Below are 20,498 nucleotides of genomic sequence, written 5' to 3'. Positions count from 1 at the left end.
AAAGTATTTTTTCAAATTCTCTAGGTCATTACCGATTCTTTTTTTGCAATCTTGCCTTGTCACATTTTAAATTTCCTCCATGTCATACCCACTTGGAAATATTTCAGGCAACTTCAGATTGAGAAAAGCTTTGGGGGTCAGAAAAAGCTTTCACGGGGCAAGATTTATGTTAGTGCTTCTAGAATTTCAGGCTTACTTAGCCCTGTGCCTTGTATTACATGTCCGGAGACAAAAATTACTGTGTGAGCACAAATGTGCAGGCTCATTTTTTTTTTAAATTCTGAACAGAATAAAATAGAATTGGCTTTGAGGGAAAAAGGGAATGTTGTTTAAGGGAAATCTGCCAGGATCCCATAAGCTTTCTCTGCATCAACTGAGACATATCTATGGTTTCATTTTAAGTGTCTTTTTGTTAGCTACACAGTTGGTACATGAGAGTCATTAATCTGCACTTGTAAGAAAATATTTTTGTTTTGTCTTATACTCAGCATGTTTCATTATTCTGCTATAGACCTCAGGTGATCACAAGACATTTCTCTAAAGATAGCTGACTACAAATGACCAAGATTACCAAAAAGAAAAAAAAGGAGAAAAAGAAAACTAAAGTCCAAATACAAGATGATTCTGAAAGGCCATTGAATAAGATAAAACTTCATGAATTGGGACCATGCTTACTCAGACAGGGACTGAGCTGAAGGGAATTTTTTCACTTTCCATAAAAAGGGGAATTTACCAAGGAAAATAATAGATTAAACAAGATTTTAGGGTAGATGTTTAGAATCTCTGATTATCCAAGAGAACAAACTGTTGCAATCACATTATGTATAATTGATACACTAAATCATTCTTATCTATTCATCAAAGCTGGTTTCTTAAGGACAACTAGGCAACAGTTTGCTAACCTATTTCCTTTATGTATTTGGTATCTGGTACTCCATCTCCCCAGCATCTTCCTCAAAGACTTCAGTATTTTAATAATTACTCTGACACCGTGCCCAAAGAGTTCCTTAACCTGCTTAACCCCAAAAACCTCCTCTACTCCATTTCAGCTGCACCCCAGTATGGTCATACTTTAGATCTCAACATCTCAGAATTGTACCATTTCTAACACATTGAAGTTTTAAAGTCTACTCTTTTCCAGCCATAACTTGCTATACTTTTTCCTCTCCCACTTTCTCACTCACAATTTCTTTGTCCTTATTATGACCTTCAGTATTTTCTCTCATCCTTCTCTCCATCTCTGTCTCTCTGACTTTCAGTCTTTCTGTTTCTAGCTTTCTTTCTCTTTATCTCTGTCTGTATGTCTCTGTCTCTGTCTACATCTGTCTCTATCTCTGTCTTTGTGTCTCTGTGTGTCTCTCTATATCTGAAGAAAGAGAGAGAGCAGGAGAGGGACAGAGAGATACAGAGATATTCTGGCTTCACTTGACTCTGTACCCAGCCTTAAACCTGTGGTTTGCCACTTTAATGTTAATGCTCTTGAAACCCTTGCTACATTCAGAATTATGCAAATAAAATGACTAAAATATCCATACCTTTTGACCCAAAGATTCCACTACTAGTCATATACTAGGGGGTGGCTAGATGGCACACTAGATAGAGTGCTGAGTTTGGAGTCAGGAAGAGATCTGTTCGCCTCAGTTTCCTCATTTGTAAAATGGGGATAATAATAGCATCTCTCTCCCAAAGTTGTTTTGAGGACCAAATGAGATAATAATTTTAAAATTAGAATGTTTTGCCAGGCCCAGCACCATATAAATGTTAGCTATTATACTCCAAGAAGCTCAGTGATAAGAAGAATGCTGCATATACACCAGTTTATAGCAGGACTTTGTGTAGGAGCAAAGAACTGGGGAATGGCTAAATAAGTTGTGGTACATGAATGTAATGGAATATTTTTATGCTGAATAGTAAGATGAATGTGATAAATACAGAGAAGCATGGAAAAACTTACATAAACTGATGTAGATTAAAGTTAGCAGAGCCAGGAATACAGTATACAAAATAACTAATACAGTGTAAATGAAAGAACAACCACCAAGCAATCAAAAGTGAATGTTTCAAAATGTTTTCAAAAGTGAAAATTTCAAAGAACAAACATGGACCCAAAGAAGAGGTAGGAGAAGACACCTCCCCACCAACTCCTTTGCAGAAGTGAGAATTCCATGGATCTAGAACATCACATAAGTTTTGAGACTTTTTTTTGATGTATTGATCAATTTTACTGACTATTTTCTTGTTTCTCTTTTTCTTAAAAAAATTATTTATTACATAGGATGGCCATCTAGGAGTAGGGAGAGATATTTGTGGAAATTTGGGGGCTACCAAAAGATATCAATGAAAATGTATTTTTAAAAAAATCCCTTGGTACTATGATCATTCAATATCCCCAACCACAAAATCTTCATCCCTTGGAAACCTCCCCTATCTGACTTTTTTGCTTCTTCTCCAAAACTTCTTACAGTCATTAGAAAGGTCACGAGATCAAGTTGACTTCACCTGCTAGAGATTTGTGTGAAATTGCCTCATATGAGCTCTTGATATGCTCGGTAATCACAGAAACACATGATTTTATATTGTAAGATACCTCCGTAGCCATGTAGTCCCTAGAAGGAAAATCGATACAACAACCTGACATGTTGTCATCCAATTTTTACTTGAAGATTTCCACTGAGGGGGAACTCACTACCACCTGAGGCATCATATCCCACTTAAATAACCTTAATGGTTTTAAAGGAAAAAAAAACTAAATTTGCCTGTTTGCAGTTTCTATCTGTTAACCTTGGTTATGCTTTCTGTGGTAAAATAAAAAAGCTAATGACTCTTCCACAAGACAGCTTTTCACATATTTATTTGATGATAGCTATTCTGTGCCCCCACCCCCACTTGGAGTATTATCTTCTCCAGGTTATACTCATTTGAGTCCTCATATAGCATAGACTCAGAAGCCCTTCACCATCCTGATTACCTTCCTCTGGTTGCCTTTCAGCTCAAAAATCAATGTCCATTCCTAAACCGAGGCACCCAGAACTGCACACAATACTTGAGATGTAGTCTAACTATGGCTGACTACAGTGCAACTATGACTTCCATCTTCTTGGAAGTGATATCTCTCTTAATTTGGCCCAAGATCTCATTATATTTTTTTGGCTACTATATCACATTGTTGACTCATATTGAACCTAAAACCCCCAAATCTTTTTCAAACTGCTTTCTAACCATGTCTCCTCCTTATTCTTGCAAAGTCACTTCTTTAAAACCAAGGGTAAAACTTTATATTTATCCCCATTAAATTTCACCTTAATAGAGTTAACCCGATGTTCTAGCCGGTAGAGATTTTTGGGGGGATCCTGACTCTGCTATCTTGGGTTTAAATCATAGTTATGCCACTTACTCCTTGTGTTACCTTGGATAAATCACCCTCTCTGGGCCTCAGTTTACTGTAAAATGAGAGGGTTGGACTCTAAGGTATATTTCAACCCTAAATCTATGGTCCTGTTATCCATCCTTTGTGTTAGATATCTCTCCTAGTTTTGTGTCTTTAGAAAGTTTAATCACAATTTTATCCATATCTTTACCTAAATTACTGATTTAATGTTAACCAATGCATGCACAAATCCCTGTGGCACTCCCCTAGAGACCTCTTTCCGAGTTGACGTGAACCCATGAATGACAACTCTTTGGTCCAGCTATCCATCCAGTTCTGAAAACAGTTCTTCTAGTTTACTCTTAGTAATTATTTATCTTATTCCTCACAGCACAGTACCTCTTCTCTTCTCTCGCCAACTATTCACAATACATTGCCAACACATACTGAAAGCCTTTCCTACCAGTTTTTTCCCATTAGCAGAACGTCTAGGAATCTAGGATTACCTTTGAACCACAGAGATTCTTCAGAGTAGGACTTTAGTGGAGAAATAATATGCCTAGTACAATTTAGAATTATATCCTTTACTTTAAAAATTCCCTTAATTAATTTTTAATGTACACATGTAATTTAACTATATTGTTTTGTAGCTAAATAACAATTTAAAAATGATTACGGTAATAAATTGTTTAGAAAACAAATTCGCACTGTACCTTCCTTTATGTGGGAAACTCAATAAAATTAATGCACCTTCCCCTCCCCTGTTCCAACCCTAATGAATATGTGTGCTGTAACCCCATCAGGCAACCTTCTCACAAAGACATCATAGATTTATTTAATATCTGCTAAAGATTTGGGAAGAAATTTGGGGGCTAGTGCTAATAGTTAGGAGTGTTACATAATCATGGATTGTTAGGGCTCGAAAGGACCATAGAGATCATCTCATCAAGGGATTCTTAATCTTTTGTGTGTGTGTGTGTGTGTGTGTGTGTGTGTGTGTGTGTGTGTGTGTGTAAAACAGACCCCTTTGGCAGTCTGGTGAAACCTATGGACCTATTCTCAAAATAATATTTTTGATAACTGAAGATATAATTTTTCCCATATAAATTCAATGTCCCCCTGAAACCTCTTCAGGAATCCCTTGGGGTGGAAGGCAGTAGGCTCCAGGTTTGGAATCCCTAATCTAATCCATTCCTGAATCTATTCCTAGAGAGGCTCTGGACTGTACTTAGGAAGTCACTGTGAGATAATGCAAAGAACCCTGATTTTGGAGTCAGAAAATTTGAGTTCAGATCTTAGTTTTCTTGGCTTACTAGCTTTCATGTATGAACATGAACAAGACACTGAACCACCTAGAACAAGAATTCTTAGGCTTTGTACAGGACAACAGGGCTGTATTTGAGGTTTCCAAGTTAAATAAAAAAAAAAACAGGTAAGACCCCAGAAACAGGTATTGTTTCCCTCAGGGGCAACTAATGTGATCTTAAAGAAATGCATTTTTAGTGGAATAGTGATTGTTCATGAGGTGTTATGAACAGAAATCGAGGTTTCAACAGGAACTTACACAGAAACATCTCAGATGAAAAAGCCCAGAAATCCCTTGTAATTAATGGCTGAAAAAAAAGGTCAACCCTTTATGCCATTCAGATGCACAAGTATCCTCGCCTGAGGGTTAGGATCATTTCCACTTTAGCTGTTATGACATTATGTACCATGTATTTGCTAGCTACATGAGCATTTTTCCTAAGTATACACATAGACATATACACACACATGGACGCATGGTGCACAAAATAAGCAATCAATGAACTGAGTACTACTGATTGTTACTTCTTAATATCTGATGATTCTATGATTCTGCGATCCTTGTGTCTCCTAAGTGAGTGACCTAGTAGTGAGGATTTGCAAGGCTTTATTATGGCAACTAGGTTACACTAGCTGTCATTGAGGAAAGTGAAAAGTAGGAAAACAAATAACTGTATTGTGTATCACCTAAGCTGTACTGCCTGATATAGTCATGCACCTTGTGTGTGCTCAATAAATACTGAGGGAGTAAATGAATGATTGCATGAACAAGATGAGTTAAACCTGTTACCTAAGGAAAGATAGTAACAGCTGTTTCCCTAAGCTAACCAGGGAGTAATAAAGTATCCTTCTCTCAAAGGTGTTTCGCCCTCCGTGGAAGCTTTTGATAAGCTGATGAATGGCATGGTTGCTGAGTTTCTGAGGAACAGTAAGATCCTTGCTGGGGATGTGGAGGCTCACGTGAGTATTCCCCGCTTTTGTTGCTTCATGCTAAGAGAATGACTTGGGTAACCACTGCCACTGCTTGGTGAGCAGTGGATACCTCTTGGGATGGTGGGCTTGACTCCAGGAAGCATAGTTTTGTGGATAGAGCTCTGGACTTAGAATGAGGAAAACCTGGGTTTGAATCTTCCCTCTGTCACTTTCTAGTTTTGTGACCCAGGACCTCTTAAAGCTTCAGTTTTCCAGTCTGAAAAACAGGGAAGATACCTACCCTCAAGGTTGTTGTGAGGATCAAATAAAAAAATGTATATAAAGAGTTCTTTATACAAAGAGCTAGTAATGGTGGTGGTGGTGGTGGTAGTGGTGGTCATGGTAGTTCTGATAGGAGGAGGATAGCAATATGTGTTATTGGAATGAGCTTTAGACTTGGAATCCAAATGCCCAGATTCACATCCTGGCTCTCACAATTACTAGTTTGGTGACAATTTCACCTTTTTGTGTCTATTTCCTTATCTGCAAAATGGAAATAACTGAACTTCTTACCTTATCTTGCTTCTAAACCTGAAAGGACTATGTAAGTATGTGTTGTCCCAGCTAAGAGACAGCTAAATCACCTGTCCTGTCCTTTCCCCACTGCCCCACTGCTGCTCTGTTCCCCAGGAAGTATAGCAGTAAGCCAATGTTGACTCAAATGGGGCTATCTTACAGCTTCTAGACCATCTCATAATATGATCTTAGAGCAGAGCTTCTTAACCTTGTCGGTCTCATGGACCCCTTTCACATCTGGTGATGCCTCTGGACTCTTCAGAATCATGTTTTTAAGTACATAAAATAAATTACATAGGGTTACAAAGGAAATCACTTGCCTTGAAATATTGTTATCAAAATATTTTACAAGACATATTTACAAACTTCAAGAATCTCCAAGCTTAGCATCCCTAGCTTAGAGACAGTTTAAATTCTTTTGATTCAGATGAGACATATTTACAAACTTCAAGAATCTCCAAGCTTAGCATCCCTAGCTTAGAGATTGCTTAAATGCTGTTGATTCAGATGACAGACTTTTAGTAACTTCAGTATTTATCCTGCTCTATCCAAGAGGGTCACTGTGTTATTGTTCTTTGTTGCATGTTTTCAGCTTTTACAGATTTTTAAATGGTCTACTGGCCAGTTGGCATGTGACTGCAATTGCCGCAAATGTGATCCAGGAAGCAAATGAATAAAGGAATAAATATGCTCACCAGAACCTTCATTTTTCTTTTGCCTTTGTTTTCTCTGGTTAAGGTGCTCACAAGGATTGTAGCTCAGACATCTGTCTGCCTATAGATCTTCCAGCAGCCAGTCAGATCTGGCACTAACAGTAGTATTAAATGCAACAAGAAACCTGATTCTCAAGTAAAACTTTGGCTTGGAGAGAGCAAGTTAAAACACACACACACACAACTCACCTATCTTGTAGTCTTGGCATTTTTTTCTAACTCTCCTTCCTTTGTAAATCTAAAAAAGAATAAATGTACATTGCTTTGCCTAAGGGTGCCACAGCAGCTAAAAGATTAGTGGGTGGGAGAGGGGAAGGCAGAAAAGGAAGCAAAGGTATTTATAATCATTACTTCTTCACTTCTACTTTGGAGTAGTAAGGTGAAGTGCAGAGGACTTTAGACCTAGAGTCAGGAAATCAGAATTCTAATCCTAGTTATGCTTCTAATGAGTTGTGTGACCTTTCTGGTTCTCTTTTTCCTCATCTATAATGGGAGGAAAAAAGGCATGGGGAATGGGAATGAGGTGATATCTTAAGTCCTTTGTGGCTTTCAATATTAATGCTTCAAGTTAACAGTTCTAACCAAATGTGCATAAGTTTACTGGCTGGAGTTGCTCTGAACTAAAGAATTTGTAGTGAACCCACCAAGTAGATACGCAAGTATGAAATCGGCACACATGTTGGGAAGAACCTTCTCCTGGTTTTAAAATGTAGAGAACTCTCTCTAATTGTACATCCTTCCCTAATTGTACCTTCTTTAATTGTACATCCTTAATCTGGAGTCAGAGGACCTGAGTTTGAATGATGGCTGTCCTACTGTGGACTTCAGATAAGCTATATCACCTCTCTGGGCCTCACTTTTCCCGTCTGTAAAATAAAGGGGTTAGACTTAGGTGGTTGTCCTCCAAGGTTCCATCCAACTCTAAGTTCCTCAATTATTTCTATGACTTCCAATATAAACCTTTCAGGGAATCTCAGGTTACCTCTGCAGCTAGTCTTTTCAATAAATTTCTCTATAATCCTCCACACACATTTAAAGAGGGTGCATTTGTACCTGAAAGAGACTAGAATTGTTATCACTGTCCTCATTTTGTTAGTTAAAATGTTATAGCTGGAAATTTTTTTTTAAATGTTCTACCTGGGGGAGCAGTTGGGATAGAAGGGAGAATCAGTATCAGATCAGTGTTCCCCATGAAACTCCAATAATAGCTTAATGCAATATAAGTATTAGATTTTGCCCATTGATGGTTTTGTGTTTAAAAGGGGTTCTGATAGGTTAAAAATAATCATCATGCTGCTCACTTTCTGTGACATGGTTATATATGATATATTAACACAAAAAATGGGATGGTATCATTCAATAAATATTTATTAAATCAAATTGATCTCAACCCTGCCAAATAAGAGATTCTAGGCTGAGCTCTAATCTTAGAACTGAGATTCTAAACTTAGGGATCTCTTAGCTCTTGTTAGTGTTGTATGGTTCTTACTGTTTGTAGCCATTTCAAGTAATTCTTGTATCATTATTTTAATATTAAAATGCATATTATGCTTCAGAGTTACCCAGTACTCTATAATACCTTATATCGGCAATTTCTCATCAAAGCCAAAAGAAGTGAATTCTTACCACAAAAACATAAAAATTCTTGCCAGAGAACCTTGAGGACCTGTATTGTATCTTACATGTAAAGTATATATAGGATATTTGTAGTGAGTTCAGTCACTATGTGGATGACCTTGGTGATCAATACTTTCTTCCCTCCAAACATCAGTTAGAATTTCATAATCATCTTTGTATATGATATTTCAAATGAGGGCATATTTTAAAATATGATCATTGCGTCTACGGAATAGATTTTTAAATAAATTTACATTTCTAACTGCTAACTCTGGAAAAAAAAAATACAAAACCTTTTCCTAAAAGTTTAGGCTGTAAGTCCATAGCAGAAAATCTAGGCTGCCATAGCCCATCTGTGTATTACTAACACTCTGAACAAGTAGTTTATTTTTTCTGTGTCTTATAGGCCATGTGTCATGAGCATTAAGCTTGCAGCTGCTGCCTTTCCCATGAGCCAAGAATGGGGGTTGAACTTTGTTTCAAGAACACACCTGTTGCCTAGAAAGAGCTGACATACCTGATTGAGCAGGCTGGTAATATGAGAGGCCAGCAGGTTTTTATATTATATTAAATAAGTGACACAAATGTGCATCATGTTGAATCCTGTCCCTAACTCTTAAAAGCTGCTTCACGTGTACTACCAAAAAAGGTGGGGGAAGGGTCAGCAAGTCTATGATTTAACGTCTGCCACAATATGTTTGGCCCCTGGTTTGAGCTTAATTTACTGTATGCTCAATAGTCTATTGACGGAGAAGACCACATAAAAGAGAGAACTAATAACTACAATTAGGAGGCTCTAGTAAACTGAAGAAAATAGCAGGTTTAGAAAAGATTAGATCTTGTAAGTTCTACTTGGATGGAACATGAACCAAATGGTGTATTTAAATTACTCTTTAACCTGAGAGAAACTCCTCACCATTCAGTCCAAGAAGGGCATTAACACAACATGTTCTTCACTTAAGGGAGAAAAAAAAAAAAGAAAAATGTTAAATTTCATAATTGTTCTTTCAGAGTAACAACAGTCCTCAGTATCCAAATGCGGAACCATTTAAGCTGTCTGTATGAGGTCAAAGAAGTGAAAACTTGGTCATTTGATTGTGTTTGATCTATAGACACCAATCCATTGGCCTGACATATGTTTTTCCCTGAGGTGACTTTTTTTCTTTTACTAAACCGACCAGTTGTTGGGTCATATAAAAATAGTCGAATGATCGTGCTATTACAAAACCAACTGAGACTAAGATAGCCCTCCCCAATTCAGTTATTAAGCATTTCTGGAAACTTGAGATTCATAGTGTAAGCCATTTTAAAATTCTTTTCAATATTCATTTCCCTTTCTCCTTAGAAAGATGAAGAGTATTCTTGTTACCCTTATTTTGTTGTTATTATTACCAGCAACAAAAACCTTAATGATGATATATTGCCATTAGTTTTGAAGGTATTATTTCTAAATGATGGTCATATAATCAAATGACTTCCATCATCCCTCAAAGTTCCTATGATTTACTCATTAATAATAATCTATAAGTGTTAACAATCATAACATGTTATTTTCAAAATCACAAAAGCCTAAATTTACTTAGTTCTTACTTTCTTGATTGAGGCCAGAGAAGTGATGGAACATGTTCCACTTTTTAAATTGACTTGTTATATAAAATATAAATAATGTCATCATAAGAAATTTGACAATTTTAGTGAATAAGTGACTAGAGTCTCCCAAAGTAATTCACAAATCCCTGGCATAATGAAAAGAGCAGTGGATTGGGGAAAATCAGGAAAACTGGGGGCTAGCCTTATTTCTGCCATTAACTGGGTATGTGACTTTGGGCAAACCACTTAACATTACTGATCTTTACTATTATATGAGCAATTAAACTACTAAAGCCCCTTTTAACTCTGCAATTCCATGATTCGTTAATAATAGATAATATTTATCTAGTGCTTACTATTATGCCAGGAACTATGCTAAATTTTTTACAATTTGCTGTTGTTTTTCAGTCATTTCAGTCATGTCCAACACTTCATGACTCTATGTGGGGCTTTTTTTTGGCAAAGATACTAGAGTGGTTTGCCATTTCCTTCTCCATCTCATTTTATAGATGAGGAAATTGAGCGCTCATCTCTTTTACAATTATTATCTCATTTTACCCTCACAACAGCCCTGGATAGCAGGTACTTTTATTATCCCCATATTACAGAGGAGGAACCTGAGGCAAACTGAGGTTAAGTGACTTGCCCAGATCACGCAGCTAGTAAATGTATGAGGTTCATTTTGAACTCAGGTCTTCCTGACTACAAGCCTGGCATTCTATCCACTGTACAACCTAACTGCCTCATTCATTGCAGAAATGAGTATAATATGTTGGGGGGGGGCAGCACCACAAGACCTGGGCTGTCATGTTTTGCTGTATTGCCAAAAGGAAATCTGTATTATATGGAAATGAGATGTCATGAGATCTTAGATTTGGAACTAAAATGCACTCTAAAGAACCTCTATTAGAGCCTCCCAATTTTACACATAAGGAACTTGAGCCCCAGATTAGTTAACAGACTTGCTTCCTGAAGTCACAAAGGGAGTAAGTATCAGATGCAAAATCTGAACTGAAATCCTGTGACTCCAAATCAGGTGTTTTTTCCTACTGTGTGCTTTCTTAGTGATATTAGACTGAAATTCAGTTTAGCCAACCATATTAAATACCTGGGCAGCTAGGTGGCACAGTGGATAGAGTGCTGGGCCTGGAGCTGGGAAGACTCATCTTCTGAGTTCAAAGTTGGCCTCAAACACTTACTAGCTGTGTGATCCTGGGCAAGTCAATAAACTCTGTTTGTCTCAGTTTCCCCATTTGTAAAAGGAAGTGGAAAAGGAAATGACAAACCGCTCTAGTATCTGCCAAGAAAACTCCAAATGGGGTCACAGAGAGTCAGATACGACTGTGAAAAACCTGAAAAACAACTGAACAACATTAAATACCTACTTCATTCAGAGTACTGGGCAAGATAAATAGTATAGAAAAGACATGGCCATACCTTCATGGAGCTTATGCTTTGTAGGGAAATATGACACATAAATATCTATAATGCAAAATAATACAATAAGCATAGAAAAAAAAGAGCAAAGTGCTCCAATGAGGTCTGGGGGAAAGGTACAGGAGAAAAATTTTCAATAATGTATTTTTTGGTCAAGACCTATAATATCAGCCACAAAGGAAACTCTCCAGCAATGCAGATCAGCAGCTTATCTGCAATTTATTTTTATAATGTTGCTTGAGTGTCTTTATGGATGGATTATCAGAGGAAGGCTTCATATAGGAAGTGGCATTTGACCTAGGACTTATGAGATGAAATGGATTTCGATGATGGAAGGGCATTCTGGATAGAAGGAATGATATATGCTAATACTCAGAGGGGAGGAGGCACAGGATATACAGGCAGCCACAGAGTAAAACAATTTGGCTAAATAATAAAGTTCCTGTAGAGAAATAACAGAGGCTAGAAAGGGAGGTTGGGATCTCATTGTAGAAGGGCCTTGAATGTCAGGTTAAGTAGTTTGGACTTTATTTAGTAGGTGAAAGGGAACCTTTGCAGACTTTTGAGAAGAGGAATGACACGATTTAAATAGTGCTTTGAGGCAGTTGTGTGATCACAAAAGATAAAATGAATAATTTTGACTATGTGAAATTGAAAAGGTTTTGCACAGCAAAATTAATGCAATTAGGATAAGAAGAGGGGCAGTGGATAGAGTGCTGGACCAGCAGTCAGGAATACCTGAGTTCAAATCATACACTTACTAGCTACATGACCTTGGGCAAATCTTTTAACCTCTGTTTGCCTTAATCTATTAGATAAGGAAATGGCAAACCACTCCAGTGTCTTTGCCAAGAAAACCTTATTGACTGTAGACCTTATGGTCCATGAGGTCATGAGGAGTCAGACGCAACTGAACAACTGAACAACAAAGGATACGAAGAGAAGCAGGTGATTGGAGAAAACAGCTGTATCAAAAATTTCTGATAAGGGTGTGATATCCAAGTTATATAGGTAATTAACAATAATGCCTAAATACATTCCCCAGTAGAGAAGTGGTCAATGGATATGAACAAACAAATCTTTAAAAAAAAAAGTAATTGCAAATTATTAACAACTATATGAAAAATTTCTCCAGTTCACTTACAGTAAGATAAATACAGATCAAAGCAACCTGAGGTTTCACTTTACACCCTATATGCTGGTAAAGATGACCAAAAAAAAGTAGCAATATTAGAGGGGTTATGGAAAGACAGGTACATTGATGAACTCTTGATGAAGTTGTGAATTGGTCCAGCTATTCTGGAAAGCAATTTAGAATTATGCTATGAAAGTGACTAAAATGTCTAAATCAGAGGTGTCAGAGTCAGCAGAACTTCTAAGTGAGCTGAACCAGATTAAAATGAAATTGAAAAGCATTTAACAAAATAAATAAAAATAAAATGCAATATAGATAATAGTAATTTAAGGTTTTCTATGTCAAAATGTGCCAGCAGGTATCCATTTCTATTTGAGTTTGACATCACTGGTCTATACCTTATTTAATTCAATTGTAAAAAGAAAGTTTCTATATACAAGAAAATATCTACAGTAGCACTTTAAAAAAAATCTAGAAACAAACTAGATGCTCATTGATTGGAGAATAGCTGAACAAACTTTAGTACATGAATGTAATGGAATAGTGCTGTGCTTTATGAAACAATGAACTCAGAGAAGCATGGGAAGACTCGCATGGTCTGATGCAGAAAGGTCCTGAAACTCTAGAATGCAGCTGTAAAGGTTGTAAGTAACCTCTTTACCTTACAGCTTTTATCTTATAGCCATAGCCACAGATTTAGCTTTTTCTCATCCCTCCCCCAACTGCTGCTGCTTTCCTTCCCAAATTACATTGTATTGAATTATGTTTAAATTTATTACATACAGTATGCTTGTATTTATAAACTTAATATTGATGTTATGTTTATTTTATATGTACGTGTTGTGTTAGACTGTAAGTTCACTGAAAGTAGGGATTTTTTCATTCTTCTTTCTTATATTTCCAGAGCCTAACACAATGTCTAGCAAATAGGAGTGCTTAATAATAAATACTTGTTATGAGGCAGCTAGGTGGCAGAGTGGATAGAGTATCAGCCCTGGAGTCAGGAGGATCTGAGTTCAAATCCGGTGTCAAATACGTAACGCTCACTAGCTGTGTGTCTCAGGGCAAGTCACTTAACCCCAACTGCCCCACCAAAAATAAATAAATAAATACCCATTATTTCATTGACTGATGAACTATTGCTCCTTCTCAGAAGCAGAGAGAACCTCACATTTATACAGCACTTTCCATACATTATCTCATTTGATTCTTACACTAGCCTGGTGAGACAATTTGCATACATACTATTTTCCTGATTTATAGATGATGAAACTAAAGATCAGGGTATTGAAGGTCAAGGCATTGAGGGTCAAAGTCACATGTAATAAGTAATGAGAAGAACTAGGTTCTCTGGCTTTAACTGCAGGGATCATTTTACCTCATGCTATATGACTCAGCACATGGAAATCCCCTGCGCTGGTGACTTTGACTTTCTGGCTTTGCAAAGGAGCTACAACAGAGTAATCTCTTTTCATAGGTAATAATCATAATAATAACAATAAAAATCCACATTTATACAATGTTTTACAGTTTTCCATATACTTTTCTCACATCAACAAGCAGTGGATGTGGCACGGTGAATAGAACACTGGACCTGGAGTCAGGAAAACCTGAGTTCAAATCCAGCCTCAAACACTTACTAGCTGGTCAAGTCACTTAACCTCTGTTTGCCCCAGTTTCCTCAACTGTGAAATGGAGATAATAATAACACCTATCTCCCAGAGTTGTTCAGAAGATCAAATGAGATAATAATTATAAAACACTTTGCACAGTGCCTAGTACATAAAAATACTAGCTAAATTTTAGGTAGATAGTAAAAGTGTCATTCATGTTTTGTGGGAAGAAAATGAAAAACTCAGAATTTAAGTGGCATGGCTTGAGCAAAGGAGTTTGCGTGGGACACATCACCCCCAAGAAAGTCTGACCCTTGGTATCTAGTCGTTGGCCTAATCCTACTGTTATTTTGTAGTTTTGTCTTTTTCTCTGCTTCAGCACTCTAGACAGTGGATTCATTTTCCTAATCCCTGAAAGAATGAGGCACCCTGGTGAGGTTTCACTGGTCTATGTGTTTATAAGTGACAGAAATGAGTTAGGAATCCCAACTTGTTGGGAATAGTGGCTGCTGTTGAGACACACTGTGATCACTGTGAAGAATAAGGTCAAGTCTAAAACTTGGTTCTGAGATCCATATGTCCCTAATAGCTAATGAGAGTCATCAGAGAAAGAAAGGTACAGTAATTTCAATGTGGTGTCTCTTACTAATAAAATCTAGTTGTGTTTTTTCCATGAGGCAATTTCAGTGTGATATTTAATCACAAAAGTATTTCAATACCAGCTTCACTAGTGAAGGAAACCTATAAATATAAAATTTCATTCATCATAAATGCAATACCAGCTATAAAACTTGATCTGGCAATATGCATGGTATTCTATTGGGGAAGTACTTCTTTTTGAAACTGGATAATATGAGACATAAAAGTTGTAAAGGGGAGCTTTAGCAATTAGGTGGTTCATTTGAACAATAGAGACAGTAACCAAGTCAATCAAACTGCCAAATTGGTTGACCTAAAGTGTCTGGTTTGGTTGACTTACGTTGCTCAAAAGAACTGTAAAATCAACAAGACACTGTATTTTCTTTAAGAATAGAATTATGGATGAGAAGTTGTTGTTTTTAATTTAAGCTGATTTTTGTTGTTTTATATCACCTGCATTTGGAGAGCCACACTTCTTGATATTTTTTTTCAATATTCATAAAGCACAAGCCTAACTGTCATTAAGTTGTGAGCTCCTTGAGGACAAAGACTGTGGGTTGGTCTGTTTTTGTTTTCACATTTGTTTTCCCTGGACTTGGTACAGTGCCTGCTACACAGGAGGCATTTGGTAAGTGTTTATTGACTATGACCTGAGGGCCAAATCTGGCTGGCCACCTGCTTTTGTGTGCCAGAGAGTTAAGGATGTCCAAACCCCTCATTTTATAGATGGGGAAACCAACTCCCAGAGAAGTAAAGTGATTCCTCTCAATGTCACACAAGCAGAAAACAGCAGAGCTGGTCATCTGACTCCAGGACCAGAAAGATTTATAATAGCTAAGTGAAAGGAGGTCTAAGAGAAGTGTGTTAATCAGTAGACTTCCCCCAAATCATCTTGGGGCAGACTCAGTTTCTGAAACCTAATCAAAAATTGTCTTTTTTTCCCCTAGCATGGTGCCAGTGGGCAGGCCCAAACTCTCTATAGAAGAGATGCTTATCAAATATTCCAAAAAAAAAAGATTCATTGCCCTTTAAAGTCATCAAGTTGTATAAAGAACTCCCTCTGGAACCTTCCTTAGCCTCCCCTGCTCACTAGCCAATTCTGCAACCCAAACCAGTGTGCCCTTTGGCAGGCTGGTCCATTTCCCCATTTCTGGGTAGCTCTTTGGGGATCTAAGAAGACTTCAACACCTGTATTTTTCTTAATTGCCTTCTGCAGCACCTTACTTTTAAGAGTCTCGGTGATATGAAGGATCCCAAAGTGTTACTGATTAGTTGGATATTGGTAAACCCTGAGGAAGTCTTCCCCTCCCAGTCTGAATTTTTTTTAATTAAAGGGGCCATCCCTTGGCTCACTTCTTAAACAGCCCTAATCACTGAATGAGCATTGCCTCAGTCAAAGTGGGAACTTGGAAAGACCTTAGCTTAAAAAGGCCAATGTCTCCCACTGCATTGTGCACCATCTTCTGTTGTCCTGACCTGTATCTGGCCACTGCACCCAGATGGCTCCAGAGGAGAAGTGAGGCTGGTGACTTTGCACAGCCTTCCCTCACTTAAATCCAATTCATTCCAAGCATGGCGTCATCTTCCTAATGTCGTGGTCATCTTCAGGAAAGAGGGACAAACCACAAGTTCTAGTCATGTGATTCTTATTCTGGGCCAGACCTAGATGGCCTTTGATATTTCAGTTTTCATTGTTTTATTATTGGGCTTTTTTTTTGAAGGCAGTTGGAATGAAGTGACTTGCCCAGAGTCACATAACCAGCAAGTATCTGAGGCCAAATTTAAACTCAGGTCTCCTGACTCCAGGGCCAGTGCTCTATCCACTGAACCACCTAGCTGCCCCTCACTATTTTTCTTTTCATTTAATATTGTTGTAGTCAGTTTTTATGTTGTTTTTCTGGTTCTTCTTAGTTCAATTTTTACAAGTTTATGTAAGGCTTTCAGTGCTTCTCTGTATTTCTCATAATCTTCTTTTCTTAGAGTATTATTTCATTATGTTCTTGTACCACAATTTATTTAGCTATTCCCTGATGAATAAGCACCTAATTTGTTCCCAGTTCTTTACTACCACAGAAAGTGCTCCTATAAATATTTTTATGTGTATAGGTATGGGTATGTATTTTGAAATAAATTTTAATTAGCTTTAGATTACACACCTTGTTAAATCTCATGCCTGACCACTACTCTGCACCAATTCAGTCTATAGAAAGAGTCACATAATAGGCAAATTATTCAGGCTATTGAAAGAATCACATAATGGGCAAATTATTTTACTTTTTAGTAAAAGGGAAGCATTCCCAATTGGATAGAACAATGACCTGGCCTTAGGAGTGTTGTTTATTAGAGAAAAGTATGACTAAGAACCTCTACTGTTTAAACAGACTAGTTGTACAGAGAGTATATCCTTCTAACATGCTTACTTAACAGAGGACAGGCAGTAAGTGGCAAGTAATCCCAGTTCTTCCACCTACAAGATGTACAACCTTTGGATTCAGTTTTCTCATATGCATAATGAGAGGGGTAGAATCGATGGTCTCTGTCATGCTAGAACTCGCTGGTTCAGGGATTCTTGATCAATTTGTTGTGTCATGGACCCCTTTGACAGGCTGATAAAGCTTCTTTTCAGAATGTTTTTAAATGCATACATTAAAATACATAAAATTCAAAGGCAGTCAATGATATTGAAATCCATTTATCAAAGTTTTGGGGGTTTTTTTTAATTTCATAGACTCCAAGTTAAGAACTCCTACTGATTGAATCAGTGCTAGAGGATAAGTATTTAGTGTCAGTTGAAAGAAATAAGGCTTTCATCGTGGACTTGTCACATTGTGAGAAGCATTCTCATTTTGATGGAGTAAGTAGCAAAGAGTTTCTTTTTTCAGATCATGAACAGGAAATAGCTGAAGAATACTGAAAAGCAATATTTTTCAGATTTTTCCATAATTTAAGGCAGAGGAAAGCTATTTCTGTTACTACTAGATTGCACTTTTCAGGCATTCCTTTACCCAGAATGAATAACAGTATAATAGAAAGAACAGTATAATAGAAAGAAATGTTGGGTTTGTTTATTCTGTTACTAGGTGGTACAAGATTATTTTTTAAATAATCTTGTACTTACTGATAAAGTGCCCATAGGAAGATAACCTTGAACCTTTTAGCTCTAAGTGCCCTATAATATGGGTCTACACTGTGTCTGCAAACAAATTGGAAACACAGGTTTAGATATGGATTCTAGCATCAGCTGTGCTGCTCCTCAGAGGACCAATTGGTGTTCCCCTACATCATCTGCAGTTCACTTAAATTTTTACTACTAAATTTTTCCTACTAATAATTTTATTGGAATGTTTTCATTCAATTCAACAAAAAATGTATTGTGTGAACACAGCATACAAGACAATTCTCCAGGCTGTGAGGATTCAAATGTAGATATCACACAGTCTTTACCCTCAAGAAGATTACAGTCTAATAGGGGGAAAGATACATTCTCAGGTTGTTAAAAATGCAAAGAAGATTGACAGTTGAGGACAGTTGAGACAAAATTCTGTGAGAGATCACTTGTAGCTGGAGTTAGAGAAAAGGTTTCAAAGAGAAGGTATCTGAATTGTACCTGAAGGGAAGGCCTTCATCAGGTAAAGATTGGGAGGGGAAAAGATGGAATAGTCCATTCCAGGCATGATGGATGGAATAATTGAACAAGACAAGAATAGGCACAGAGAGTAGCCCAAATTGTTTGGAATATGGATTACATGAAGGAGAGTATTGCTTGATGAGGTTGGAAAGGTAGATTGAAGCCATATCATATAGAATCCATTTCAACAAATGTTCTCTTGGGAATCCACAACACAAGAAAACTATTCTTTCACTGTGTTCATGTGACAGTTCCAGTCATTGACTTGAATAAAGCACAGTTATACAATTTGGCCTTTGATTTCAGAATCAATTAGAATTCTTTTATCTCAGAGAACCATGTAAAACAGTGTAATCTTTAGAGTTGGGACAGTAACTCATTTTGGTGGTAGTGGTTTAAGGTTTGCAAAACACTTTCCTCACAACAGCATTATAAGATAGGTATTGTGAGTATCATTACTGCCATTTTCAAGGTAGAAATTGAAGTTTATAAGAGGTTGAGTGGCCTGCCTGTAATCAAATGGCTAATGAGTGTCTGAGGAAGGATTCAGATCCTGCTCTCTTAAGTACAAGTCCACTCTGCTCAGAAAAGTACTTACTTGTCATTCAAGCTATCCCCTCATTTTATTTTTTTTTTATTATTTTTAGGCAATTGGGGTTAAGTGACTTGCTCAGGGTCACACAGCTAGTAAGTGTTATGTGTCTGAGGTCAGATTTGAACTCAGGTCCTCTTGACTCCAGGGCCCAGGCTCTATGCACTGCGCTGCCTAGCTGCCCCATATCCCCTCATTTTAAAATGAGGAAGATGAGGCCACAAAAGGTTAAGTGAACAAATGGTCAAGGCTCATATGCTAGTGAGTGGCAAAACTGGGACTGGGGTAAAATCCAAGACTTTTTCCCCCTCTTTTCTCTTTAGTTGATTTGACTATCAAAGACTATGGCAAAGTGAAAGAAAAGGATCTAACAAATTATTGCACTGAACTTGGCCTTTTCTAGGATACTGAACTCAATTTATGGCAATGAGGATGTTATTGAGAAATGAGTGTTTTAGAAATTAAAAGGTAATTCCAGTCACATAAAACTTAAGAAAACTTAAGATCATCTTTAGCTAGGTGGCACAGTGGATCAAGCACTGGGCTGGAATCAGGAAGACTCATCTTCTTGAATTCAAATCCAGCCTCAGACACTTTCTAGCTGTGTGACGCTGGACAAGTCACTTGACCCTGTTTGCCTCAGTTTTCTCATCTGTAAAATGAGCTGGACAAGGAAATGGCAAACCACTCCGTTATCTTTGTCAAGAAAACCTGAAACTGGGGACATAAAGAGTTAGACATGACTGAAACAATTGAACAACATTATCTAATGTTTACCAGTACTTCTTCTTTCCTAACCCCTTTTTGGAAATGAGAAATCCAAGACTAGTGAAGTGATTTGCCCAAGATTATATAGCAACCTCATACCTGATTTGACTAGGAATTTTAAAGGTTTTTCAAAAAGGCTTTGTACACTTTTTTAAAAACTTTAGAAGCATAAGTTATAGACCTTATGGAATAATCTTTAAGTGTCCTTTAAAACAATTGTATTAATTGTATTAAAGATAATGTATTAAAATATAGGACAGCTACTTTACACAATCACAAAGCATTTTTATTTTCACTCTTGTGACTAATGAAAAATAACTACTGCAGATGAGGCATATAGGTGATACATAGCAGATAACCTGCTAAACTTAGAGTCAAGAAGAACCAAGTTCAAGTATTTCCTCAGATACTTCCTACTCTGTTTCTCTGGGCGAGTCATTTAACCTCTTTCTGCCTCCATTTCCTCATTTATAAATTGGGGGTAGTAGTAGCATCTACCTCACAGAGTTGTTGTGATGGTCAAACAGGATCATATGTGAAGCCCTTTGCAAAGCTTAGAGTACTATGTAAATATTAGCTACTATTATCATTATAAGTGATAATACT

The 20,498-nt window shown here is 37.2% G+C and overlaps 1 protein-coding gene across 2 annotated transcripts in view; it reads left to right on the top strand.

The window, feature by feature from the left end:
* The window catches only part of CAP2 (cyclase associated actin cytoskeleton regulatory protein 2), a 157,740-nt gene that overhangs the window by 32,520 nt on the left and 104,722 nt on the right, over window positions 1-20,498 (top strand). For both annotated transcript variants that reach the window (XM_020986807.2, XM_020986806.2), the window contains exon 3: window positions 5,532-5,632. In XM_020986807.2, coding sequence (XP_020842466.1) covers window positions 5,532-5,632 — 101 coding nt within the window. The remainder of the gene's footprint in view (window positions 1-5,531; window positions 5,633-20,498) is intronic.

Source organism: Phascolarctos cinereus, unplaced genomic scaffold, assembly GCF_003287225.1.
Source record: "Phascolarctos cinereus isolate Bilbo 61053 unplaced genomic scaffold, phaCin_HiC Scaffold_4;HRSCAF=312, whole genome shotgun sequence".
NCBI classification, from domain to species: domain Eukaryota; kingdom Metazoa; phylum Chordata; class Mammalia; order Diprotodontia; family Phascolarctidae; genus Phascolarctos; species Phascolarctos cinereus.
This window is presented reverse-complemented; position numbering and strand designations above follow the sequence as displayed.